This window comes from Schistocerca americana, chromosome 2, assembly GCF_021461395.2.
Source record: "Schistocerca americana isolate TAMUIC-IGC-003095 chromosome 2, iqSchAmer2.1, whole genome shotgun sequence".
NCBI lineage: Eukaryota > Metazoa > Arthropoda > Insecta > Orthoptera > Acrididae > Schistocerca > Schistocerca americana.
In genome coordinates, this window is record NC_060120.1 from 788,889,772 (window position 1) to 788,901,990 (window position 12,219).

The 12,219-nt window shown below is 36.3% G+C and overlaps 1 protein-coding gene across 1 annotated transcript in view; it reads left to right on the top strand.

Moving 5' to 3' along the window:
- LOC124595233 (transmembrane protein KIAA1109) overlaps positions 1-12,219 on the top strand; it is a 509,204-nt gene that overhangs the window by 106,453 nt on the left and 390,532 nt on the right. Inside the window, exons 16-21 of the mRNA XM_047133891.1 lie at positions 652-838; positions 2,201-2,320; positions 3,819-4,040; positions 5,979-6,173; positions 7,779-7,898; positions 8,158-8,409. Coding sequence (XP_046989847.1) covers positions 652-838; positions 2,201-2,320; positions 3,819-4,040; positions 5,979-6,173; positions 7,779-7,898; positions 8,158-8,409 — 1,096 coding nt within the window. The remainder of the gene's footprint in view (positions 1-651; positions 839-2,200; positions 2,321-3,818; positions 4,041-5,978; positions 6,174-7,778; positions 7,899-8,157; positions 8,410-12,219) is intronic.

Below are 12,219 nucleotides of genomic sequence, written 5' to 3' on the forward strand. Positions count from 1 at the left end.
TCAGAAAATTGTAAAATATACGAACAGATGGGCTGGCAGTACTTTGCTTCAGTAGGCATCAAGTAATTACCCTGATATGGTTTTGAGGTCCTTATGTTAGACCGTGATATCTTCCCTACATCAACCAGCTCTGTTTTCCATTGCCCTCCTAAAGTTGGTAACATGCCTATTGAACCCTGTGACATTCTCAGAACACAATCTGTGCCTTAAGGATTATACCTGTGCAACCATTTTCACTGTGTAATCTACTTTGTGCATCTACCCACTACTGTTTAGTCTCCAGCCCCACCACTAGCACTACTTCTTTTTCTTTTTCATCTTCCATATCAATTGTGCTTCTCCCGCTATCCCTCCATTTTATCATCTCTGAAATGAAATTGACATAGTGTGCTGTCTTCGAACTCCCCATCTTACTGACATCTTTCTTTCCTCCTCGCTTCTGTTCCTCCTCATAAAAGGCAGGTTTCTCTTAGCAAGCGTTTTCAGCGACCAGTTTCCCCATCCCCCACTAAGAGTGCTGGTATCTGTTTTTGTATGTTTTGATCAGCTTTATTGGGAATTCCTGAAGGCAAGTAATGGCCAACACATTCTTCTCTTTGTAAATCTGTTATTCTTCTGTTAACTTATTTAAGATTGTATTTAAATTTTTAGCCATGGCTGGGTTGATTGCTGGTCAGTGCCCATAGTAGCTCTTTGCATAAACTACACTTATCATCCAGTACCACCTCTTGGGCCTCCTCCACAGGCAGACATAACCACTCCAGAAAAGGAGGAGATACTGCTCTCTCCAATGAGAATTCCACGCTGCAGGAAATCACCTGGTCTTCAGTGGTCACAGGTAAAATGCTTTTTCTGTATTAGTTGTACACTTCATGTTCACAAATAATCTTTTATTTGTCTTATAACCAAAACCTTGACTAAAAGCAATGACTCTGTTAGATGCAAGAAAACATTCTTTTTGTCTATGATTTGATATTAGAAAGTCTGTTTCACTTTTAAGTGTGTGTTATTTTCCACAAGTGTTTTTTATACAGTGGCCCAATTAATCATATTGACAGTTTTCAGTATTATAGGAATTTGTTAATTCTGTTTTCATCTGTTACTTCATGAACAGTCTAACATTTCTTGATTGTGTATCAGAAAATCACTATACAGATTACAAAGGGATATTGTATGAGCAATCTTTTCCAATACTTTTAATACCATATTATCGGGGGAACAAGGTGGTTGCTGTGCAATATGGTTATCTGTTTAAAGAGTTACAAAAAATATAGCCCTGCGCCATTACATTTCTCATGAAGGCAGATAGTTAAAAACCACTTGTGTGCACAAAGAGGACGTGTACTGTTGTTGCTAGAGTGACTCATTTTTCACTCCCTTGCTTTTCATGTTATGAAGTTTTCCTGCCATTTTAAAACTATTTGCCGGACCAGGAACTGGATCTGGACGTTTATTTCCTTTTTTTACTTAACTGTAAATATGAATGCACACTCAAATTTTCAATTTGTTAGTTTCATAATACAATTCACTGCCTTGCAGAGCTAAAGATTCTTCTCTGAAGCAGCCAATAAGCCTTGATAAAACCGTTTTCCTCCATTTCCTTTCTCTCAGGGATTCTCTTTCAGCAAGTCAAGGTGGTTTGATGAACCCTCTGCCAGGCACTTGAATGTGACTTGCAGAGTATCCATGTAGATGTAGATGTAAAAGTCATACAGGAGATCTACAGATTGGGAGGGGGGACAGCTGCTGACAGATTGTAGCTATGAGATTTGCTTGGTAGCTTAGTTAGTAAGATAATTGCCCTCAGAAGGTTTTGGTCTGGGTTTGAGATCTGGTACGAGGCACAGTTTTAATCAGCCAGGAAGTTTCTTTGCTGTTATCACTCTGGTGCAGAGTAAAGATTCATTCAGATGTTGCAATTGCTGTTGACACCACTGTACTTCCATGACTTTTTTAAAAGTCTCTCTAATGTTTGCCATTCTCAAATAACTTTGGGTTCATTTGCAGGTACAGGTGTGAAAAGTGGTACAGTAGAAGTAGTGTGGAGTGCTCTTATGGCACTACTGCTAATTTTCGCTACAGTAATAACTATAGAAATTTAATTTACCATTGTAATGATAATGTGCACTGTTACAATATGATCCAATAACTTTTAACTGACTTTGTTTAATGTTTCAACTCCTATTTCTATTTGTTTCAGGATGGAAAGAAATTTGACCCAACTACATTGCCACCTGATAAAGTAACTGTAGAGCTGGAAATAGGATCTTCTGTGCTGTTCCTTTATGGATCATGGCTTAGGAATTTCATACATCTGAAGGTAAATACTACAAAAATGTATTTGATATTGTAGGTGCAAGAAAGGGGGAGAGAGAGAAGATTGTTAAATGTGAGAAACTAACAATTATACCTCTTGTGATCACTTGATCAGACCAAAACATATGACCCAGCTGACAAAAGTTTTTAAAATATTGCTCTCATTAGGGAGTACAAGTGTTTAAATCTACGTTCAGTCACTTGGATTTACATTTTCCCTGATTAACCTTAATCCATGATTCAGTTTTTTTTTGTGTAATTGCTTAAGAGGAATGCTGGGATGATTTACTTTGAAAAGGACCAGATATTTTTCAGTTTCAGCAAGTCATTCTGATTTTTTTTGCCTCTCACTATCCTCCACTTAACCTCCATATTGCCTAGTTTTTTTCCTTCCCTATCATTAACTTGTTACGCGCAAAAATTGAAGACACCTGAGTGGATCCTAAACAGTTTCTTTTTATGTAAGTACTGTAAATAACAATACAGTTTGATGACTTATAATGACAAGTAGTAGTTTTGCCAGGGCTAGGTAATGAAATAATTAATATATAGTACTAATAATAATAATAATAATAATAATAATAATAATAATAATAATATGAGTCCTGTGAATACTACAGAAATTTTAAAATGGTAAACCAAGGATACAAATCTCCTCCCTTTGCTTTCAAAGAAAGCCCCAGAATTGTGATGAGATCAAACACAATGTCCAGAGAATGAAAAAAATGAGGCTGCTGCTCAGTATTACATAAATACTGAGAGGAAGACAATTGGTATCTACCTTTGGAGATTGAAACAATATTATGAAAAGGATGGTTGCTACTCGCCATATATCAGAGATGCTGAGTAGCAGGTAGGCATAACAAAAAGACTGTCACAATGTGAGCTTTCGGCCAACAAGGCCTTTGCCGAAAAAAAACCACCCACACACACACACACACACACACACACAAAAGTACACAAGTGTTGTGTTGTGTGTGTGTGTGTGTGTGTGTGTGTGTTGTTGTTGTTGTTGTTGTTGTTTTTTGACAAAAGCGTTGCTAGCCGAAAGCTCATTTTGTGACAGTCTTATTGTTGTGCCTATAGGGTGCCTGTTGTGCCTATAGGGTGAGTACCAACTATCCTTTTCATAATATTGTTACACTCCATCCTGGATTTCCCATTGTTCGTAGATTTAAAAAGACATATATGACTCCATTAACCACGACGCTACGATAATATACTGGCAGGAATGGGAGTTGATGAGAAACTGCTAGGGTTTATAAGAGCAGCTCTAACTGTTTAAGTCCAAAACAAAATTTCAAGGAGTTTCTCTGAACTCTTTGAAATCACAACTGGATTTCCACAAATATATTGGTTCTCACATTATAATTCAATTGTGTAAATTAAGTTCCTTGTATATTTCATATTCAGAATGTTATAACATCTTTGTGCCCCCACCAACCAGTGTGTGCTATTTATTTTACTGTTGTAGTGCAAGATTGTTTTTCAATACTTTGCAGGAAAATATTTTTGGAGAAGACCAAGCATTTACAGATATGCACCAGAGTCATTTGTCATCTGTTGTTCCTGAAGCAGCATCTGCTCCTGGTGGAAGTGTTTCTGACCCTGCAGCAGGCGACAGTGATTCCATAAAGCAGAGAGAATTTGATCCAAGGCAATACAGACCTCTTGAGGTTTCTGTTTCTGTCACAATGCATGATATCCAGGCTCATCTGGTCAAGGTAATTATTACACACTGTGTGTGTGTATGTGTGTTTCAAATTAGGAAATAGGCTTTTCTCCGACTGTTGTTAATGATTGAACCAATGGACATAAAAGGGGACCACTAAGTGTAGTGCATAGCTTCACAGCTCTTTTATTTGCTGACTAGCTGGTTATCTGGTGATGTTACATATGTATCCCAGTTATTAGGTAGGTAAGGCAATTTCTGTTTTAACTTATAATATTCTTGTGCAGTTTCTGTCTCAAAGCCATATTTAAAATTGTCTGTGTTTATTGTAAAAAAACAAACTTTTGCTTACCTCCTCTACCCGCCCCACAGTCCTGACGATGTTAGAGGTGCCCGAGTTCCACAGTACTTTTCCTAGATTTTACATCACATGCATACCAAGTTCAGTTGAACTTGCACGAAGGATTCCACATGTAATCTGAATCTAATATAGTTAAGTTTCAATAATTTTTACTTGTCACTCCCTTCACACTCCATCCCATTTTAAGGACGCTTGAGATGTATTAGCCCGAGCATTATATTTTTTGAGACCGTGGGTCATATACAGGCATGTTCAAAGTATGGTGAAATGGTTCCAAGTGTTCCAGAGTTATGCTCATCCATCACCAATTCTACAGTCCCAATCTCACAAAAAGAGATGCCAGGTATTTCTTATCCCCATGGAACTTGTCTCCTAATGCTAAAAGTTGTATATGTACCACATTGAATTGAAATTACTCAAGGTACTCCAGAGATGTGTTGAAAAATACTGGATTCATAAATAAGAAGTATGGGATTCAAATTCTTATCTGGCTCATAGTTCACTTTCACTATGGTTTATGTATGTAACTTCAGACAGATGATGGGATGGATCCTTCAATAAAGTGGTAGCTGATCTTTTTCTCCATGGTTACCCAGCAGAGTTAGTAGTTCTCCATCTTTATTTACTTAAGTTACAACCTGCTGTTAAAACCTGAAGGAAAAAAAAAATTTTTTTTAACGAACATGCACAACAGCCTTTGAGCTATTGCTCACACTAGTGTGTGTATAAAATAAATTATGTGGAGCAGAAATGTACATTCAAGTTGATCTCAGCTCTAAGAAGTCCTATAATTTAAACTTAAGTTCAGTTGAGGTGTTTACAACTGATATAAACCTTCTAATTATTAGGGAGGACTTAATTGGGCACTATGAAACATGAAAAAATTCCTTTCCCAGTCATTGTTTGACAAGAGGAGAATCCCTCTCGTTCTGGGGTCTGAGTCAGCTTCCTTTCCTTCATAGCCTTCCTGAACCTATCCCTCTTTCATCCTGAAGGAAGGAATTAATAGCTTCAGATGTTATACTCTACTTTCATTTATTTTTATTTGCACTCTATAAATTGTTAATATGTAATAACTCAGACTTATTGTACAATGCTTTCAATATTTTTTTATACAAAGTAATCCAAACAAGTTGCTCAGTGGTATGTAAAATGAAACATTATGTAAACAAAGTGGCTTGTAAGTATTTGAAAACTTTAAAAGTTAAGTTCTATGAGTTTTTAACTTAGTCATTTCAGGAAAACTGATTTTAATGAAAAGGGTAAAAAAAGTGACAAGATTATACACAAAGTTGTAACTGAATGTAATCTTTATTCTTTTATAAACATTGAATAAAAACCAGTGGTTCAATTTGCAAAAGCACTTGGCCCTCTCTGTATCACCAGAAAACATTGCAAATGTCATGAAGTATCTACACTTGGTGCCTCCAGAGTAGCAACACAGCTACACAAAGAGCCAGCATATGTTTACTGGGTCAGATGGAAAAATTACCATCTACTTGTAGGGTCAGTGTGTACTTTGTTTTATATTGTACTATGGTTGTGTAAAAAAGAAAAAAAACTAGCCCCTATTTGAGAATATTTTATTTATTTATTAATAACATAATGGCTCCTATGTAAATGTTGTAGAATTGCAGTGAAGGGGATCCTCCATGTCCCATTATACTACTGGAAAGATTTGGGTTTGAAATGAAGAAAAGTTACAAGGAAACACAACTACAGCTGCTGCTTTCCCCTTCAAGTTTGCTTGCTTTGGACACTGTTAGCCGATCACCAAAGGAAACTCATATTGCTCAAGGGCATCTTATGCTCTCAAGTTTACAGGTAAACATTAACATGGGAGCACTTTAGGTAAAAAGTTGTGGCATAATGCTTAGAAAAGGCTGTTAAATGCTAAGTTTTGATCATTCTTTATAAATTTTATAAGTACATTCTGGCTGTTGTTTCTGTGTATGAATGTTTTACTCAACTAAAAGATATGGACTGCATTATTATAATTTGTTAGGATCTGCTTCTATAGAGCTTCTTGACCTTCATTTTAATAAAAATTGTCTTGTAAATACACCATTGTGTCATTGTTTTGCTTTCTTTCCCAAATTGCTTCTGTCTGGAGACTTGTACGAGAATGTGCCAAAAAGTAATGCCTCAGAATTCTTTTATTCTGTTCTCCATGTTGATTGAGATATTACATGTCATGCATAATACTCAGTGCACTATCCCACTTCGCTGACACAAGTTGCAACACTCTGCCGCTAGAGGGCTCCGAATTGTAGTATGTAACAAAGTGGTATGTAATATAACTGTGTCAGTATGTGAGAAACAGCTTATTGTAGTCAAGTTTCAAATTCAGAGAGTTTATCCACACATGGAGCATCCTCTCCTTCAGTGTGACAATGCCAGACCACACACGAGTGTTGCGACATCTGTGAAAATCAGATGCCTTGAATTCGTTGATAATTCTCCATATAATCCTGACTTGGTCCCATCTGCTTTTCATCCATTTCTGAAAATTAAAGAACACCTTGGAGGATTTCACTTTGATAGTAATGAAGCAGTGCAAGCAGAGGTGAGGTTGTGGCTCCGTCAGTAACATCAAACATTTGACTGTGATGGTATCAATAAACTTGCCTCTCGTTGGGAGAAATGTGTTCATCATCAGGATGACTATGTTGAGAAGTAGATACAATATTAGAAAAAGGATACATTGCTACTCACCATAAGGCAGAGATGTTGAGTCTTAGACAGGTAAAAAAAAAAAAGAAAAAGAAAAAGAAACTATCATACAAGTAAGCTTTTAACCCAAAAGATGTTTATCCAAATGAGATAACACACACACACACACACACACACACACACACACACACACACAAAAACACAAATGCAAATGCAAACGCAAACGCAAACACTACTCGCGCGCAACAGATGACCACAGTCTTTGGCCGTTGAGACCAGACTGTGGTCCTTGTGTGTGTGTGTGTGTGTGTGTGTGTGTGTGTGTGTGTGTCTGTGTCTGTGTCTGTTGTCTAATCCAAATGAGGACCTTTTTGCCCAAAAGCTTACTTGTTTGACAGTCTTCTCATTGTGCCTATCTGCTACTCAACATTTCAGTTATAAAGGTGAGTAGCAGTAAATCCTTTTCATAATATTGCTGTTATTCCATCCACTACTTCCCATTACTTAATTTTGAGAAATAAGTATGTAGACATGAAGAATAAAGATGTAGAATGTTAAAGTTAGTTTTATTTAATATTCCTTAGAGTTTCCCAATAAAAACTTTGCAGGCATTACTTTTCAGCATACCCTCACAATTTAGTATGTCGTGGATTTAAGATAATTTTAAAGGTGTTAAACAAGTCTTGTTACTGTATCTTAGATTTGAATTACTAAATCGAATCCACCAAAGAAGAAAGAATTTATGTACAATTTTAGGTTCGTGGTCATGCAATGTTCAGTGATGAAGGACGCTCCCTCGATGATGAAACCTTGGAATATGCATGGATGTTGGAAATTCAGTTGGGAAAGCTTAGTGGAAAACTGTCTTCACCACAGGTAATGAAACTCACAAAACCAGATAAAGTTGTAAACATAATAGCTCTGTGATTAGGAACGTTGCTTGATGTATTTCTGTTGCTGCATTATGGTAGAGTTTAAATTAAAGAAGGAACATTGTACTTTGTACTACGAAAACTGCTTACCCATGTAATAGATTTCTGTTGTGGAGGTACATCTTGTTGTGACTTTTTTTGTCTTTTTACAGGCACCTGTTTTAATGTTGTTTACTCACATACTTCTAATTGTGATATTACAGTTATACCACCTTGTTACTAGTCTTGAAACATTTGCGCTGATGGTGAAGGATGCAGAGAATCACTTGAGACCTTCCCGCTCACCACCTCATATGTGCCATCATGGTGTTCCACCTCTACAGTGCCCAGAGACAGATGTGGAGAATCGATATCTGTGTCCGTCAGGAGACCAGATTAAATATCGAATGATCAGACTGGCTGTGGATGCTCTGGACATTTACCTTCTTGAGAGTGGCACTGCAATAAATCTCTGGGTATGATTTTAACACAGAGTGTTTACATATGATGGCTTCCCTTTCTTGCTAATGCCATGTTGATTACATCACTCAGTTTATATTTCTGTGAAAAGGATTCCCTTTCTTGCTTATGCCATGTTGATTACACCAATTCGTTTATCTGTCTATGAAAAGGATTTTCTTTTGCTATTTGTATGTTTGCATTTTAAACTAAATTAAAACAAACTAACTGCTGTTTAGCACTCAATTATTTGTATTTATACTAACAAGTGTTTCTTTTTAGTCATAACGAAACCCATCCTACATGTAAAGGCTGGTGTATCTCGTGTCTTTAATCTTTCCTGTAGTTATTTTATTTCTTGATAGACATTCTTGAAACCCTCACTGGGAAAATAGCTCTAACTTTTTCGCACCACTGTTGTTATTGTGTATAAACTAATCTGAATAAGCTGTCACATAACATAAGTATTTAAAAAACAATTAGTATTTGGTTATTTCAGATAATATTGGTATTATGATAGTGATGTACAGTTTAATGCCACAACAATAATGAAGTGCTTATCAGAGCAGCCATCATTGTATTTGCTTGCAGAAATAATCCTCTTGATGCTGCAAGTTTTTATAGTCAAGTCCACTAGGGAGATGCCAATAAAAGGAATTCTAAATGAAACATTTTCTATTTTATTGAATTGTTTTCTGCATATAGGCAATGAGGTAATGTACAGGAAAATACTAAATACAATTTTAATAAATAGAAATGAAGAAAGACAACCACTCACCTGTAGATAAAAGATGCATGCACATGGAAATATGTATGAATTCAGAAATATTACTAGCTATTGAGTTACTGATGTTTTTGAAGTGTAAGTACACTCACACATACATCCAAATGTACACTCCTGTCACCTTGGAGATGTTTGAGTGGTTACATGGGAGATAACGGGAGGCATGATAGGCATGGTGACAAATGGATGTCAGTAGAAGTCCCACTGAAATGGACAAATACAAAACACACACACACACACACACACACACACACACACACACACAGAGAGAGAGAGAGAGAGAGAGAGAGAGAGAGAGAGAAAAGTCAGCATGTTCAAAGATTGGTTGTAGGAAGAGTGGTATGGCAAGTGACAGGAGAGGAAATTGAGCTCGTATGCAGGGCTTTACACCTGAGGGAACTATGTGAACATAAGACATGCAGGAGTGATTAGCATAGGCCGCAGCTTTGTCAATCATAGGAAACAGATGGTAATCAAAGTAGAACATTGAACATGATTATATGTTAAGAACTTTATTCAGAAACAACACTAGTTACCTGCTCCGCTTTGACATAGTTAGCGCCAAGTATCTATTGCTGGGTGACTTGTCTGGTGTAGTAATAATAAATTATGTGGATTATTTGAGAAGTAAGGTCTGAATTGCCTTAGCTAATTTAATGTCATGCGAACATTGAAACGTGCATGGGCACCAAATTCCAGCATGCCATGCTCATCAGACGATACTATTTACTGCTTCCAGTGTTAGTTCAAAACGTTTAAAACTTGATCATTCCACTGACTGTGAAATATGGTCAGTGGTTTGGGTTTTGACAGCAAGGTGACACCTAGTGGTAAGCACACTCCCTATCCCCTGTTGTAGTTGTGTGATTCCATTCCATTGACTGACATTTATACTGTGGGGTCATGTGAGAGGTCCGTGTCTTGTCCCGTTGGACAGTGTTCTCTAAAAACTGATCACCTTTTTTATGATACAGTCCAAAAACTCAAGAACACAAGCCATTCTTTTCACTTTGTGTTTCTCAGTAAGCAGCCTGGGAATCCAATGTGTGCACAATTTGTGAAATTGCGGAGAGAATTTTGTGCAGAGTTGTTCTACCCACATTCAGAAATTTCTGTTGAACTTGTGAATTGCCATTCTTCATGAATCTTTTCATCTATGGTTTTCTATAAAATCAACAACAGTAAATTAAATAACAATTTTAATAAGGTACATTTATTTTATTTTCAAGCCATAATGCATGATACTTTCAAGGACTGCCAGGAAAATGTCCATGATGAACCACAATCAGGCCGACCATCAGTGATCTCAGAAGATTTGTTCAAATCTGTGGATAGTTATATCAACACTTTTCAATAATAATATTTTGGCAAATAGCAAAACAAAGTGATCACTTTTGTAATCTCATATTTAAAAATAAGGAATGAAGCACTTTAATCATTCTTGCTTGAGGAGAATCTCATTACTTAAAACCCAGTGTTACCTTTTTGTGGAGATATTCATCACAACACTGATTATAACTTTATATTGTTGTCTTTTAATGAACATTGACTCCCTTTGAGTACTGCGTGTTGTAGAAGTTTAAGATTTTCAACTAGTAAGTTAGCACAAAACTGAATCAATGCTGGAAAGTCTTGTCAGGTTAAAGTTGAATTGATTTAGAAATAGAAAATTGTTTTTTGACACAAGTCACATTTAATGACCAAGATGTTGAGAGATACTATTCATAGATGTTACTATAGTTTGTGTAAGCCCCACAGTGTTGTGTGTACAAACTTCGTATTTGAAGCACTATATAAAGAACAAACTTGCTGAACAGGGAACAGAGGTATTAAAACTACATGTGGTTCTATTATAGTGGCCCATCCTCATACTCAGCATGACTTGCAGTGATGATTTGTCTTTGACAACATGTTGATAGTTTCATCGAGTATTATGGGCTTGTATTTCAAGTGCGCCCATCTTTCTCTTGAACCAATACTGTACTAAGACATTCACAGTGAAACCTTAAAGCTCCCACATTTGTTCTGCTTGACACTGCACATGTTTATATCTTTGTTCAACATTTTTATCGTTTTATACCACAATGTCAGATCATACTTGGATTATGCCCATCCTTCAGGCAAGTCATAAATGCAGCTTCTTTCACAGTCCAAAAACCAAGAGCTCCTTCCTTCTACTCTTTGTGCAATGTGTTCATTACCACTACAGTGGTATCTATGGCAAAATGGTAATCAAGGGAAATATCTCGTACAAAATTATAAAAGTTTGATGCCAGATCCTGACACAGTATCTCTAACATTATTGCAATTGCTTTTTTTAATTTATAAATGCATGCAAAACAAACTACTCTACTTACAAGCAGATGGTGGGGAAATACTTGAAATAACCAAGTTGCTCCAGCCACTAAAAGATGGTGTAAGAATGCACTTTCTAACACTTTTTGATTCAGATGGTTATAACATTAAAAAAATCACAATAAAAAGAAATTATAGGCACTTTTGGGGCAGCATTACTGTGTGTGTGTGTGTGTGTGTGTGTGTGTGTGTGTGTGTGTGTGTGTGCGTTGGTATGTAGTTTCATTAATTAATACATGTGTTTAAATTTGTAATTATAGATATATGCTGCTCATGTAAGTTGTCAACAATTGTATCTGAAATGTTCACACATGCTTAGATGAAAAAGTACCATATTTGCCTGAGTATAAGATAAGGGAGTATATGACCAGGGACAACCAGGAAATCTGGGATAACCTTGGGAATTTTTTCATGTGGGAGAAAATCAGGAAAAACCCAAATATTTTTTGGAATTCCAGGAATTTCTCATTGTTTTAGTTTTCAGTTAAATTTTTGTAGTTTTGAATGTTAAGAAATGATACTCGTTTTTACTTTCTTTTTTTGTTTTTCCCCACTACTGCAGTACAATACTGCAGCAATAAAACATAAATGAGAGGGAAAAACCAAAACAAAATTTAAGTTGCAAAATAAGTGTGCCATTTACAACAATAAAACACAGTGCACACACAAACATCTGCTAACAGCAAAA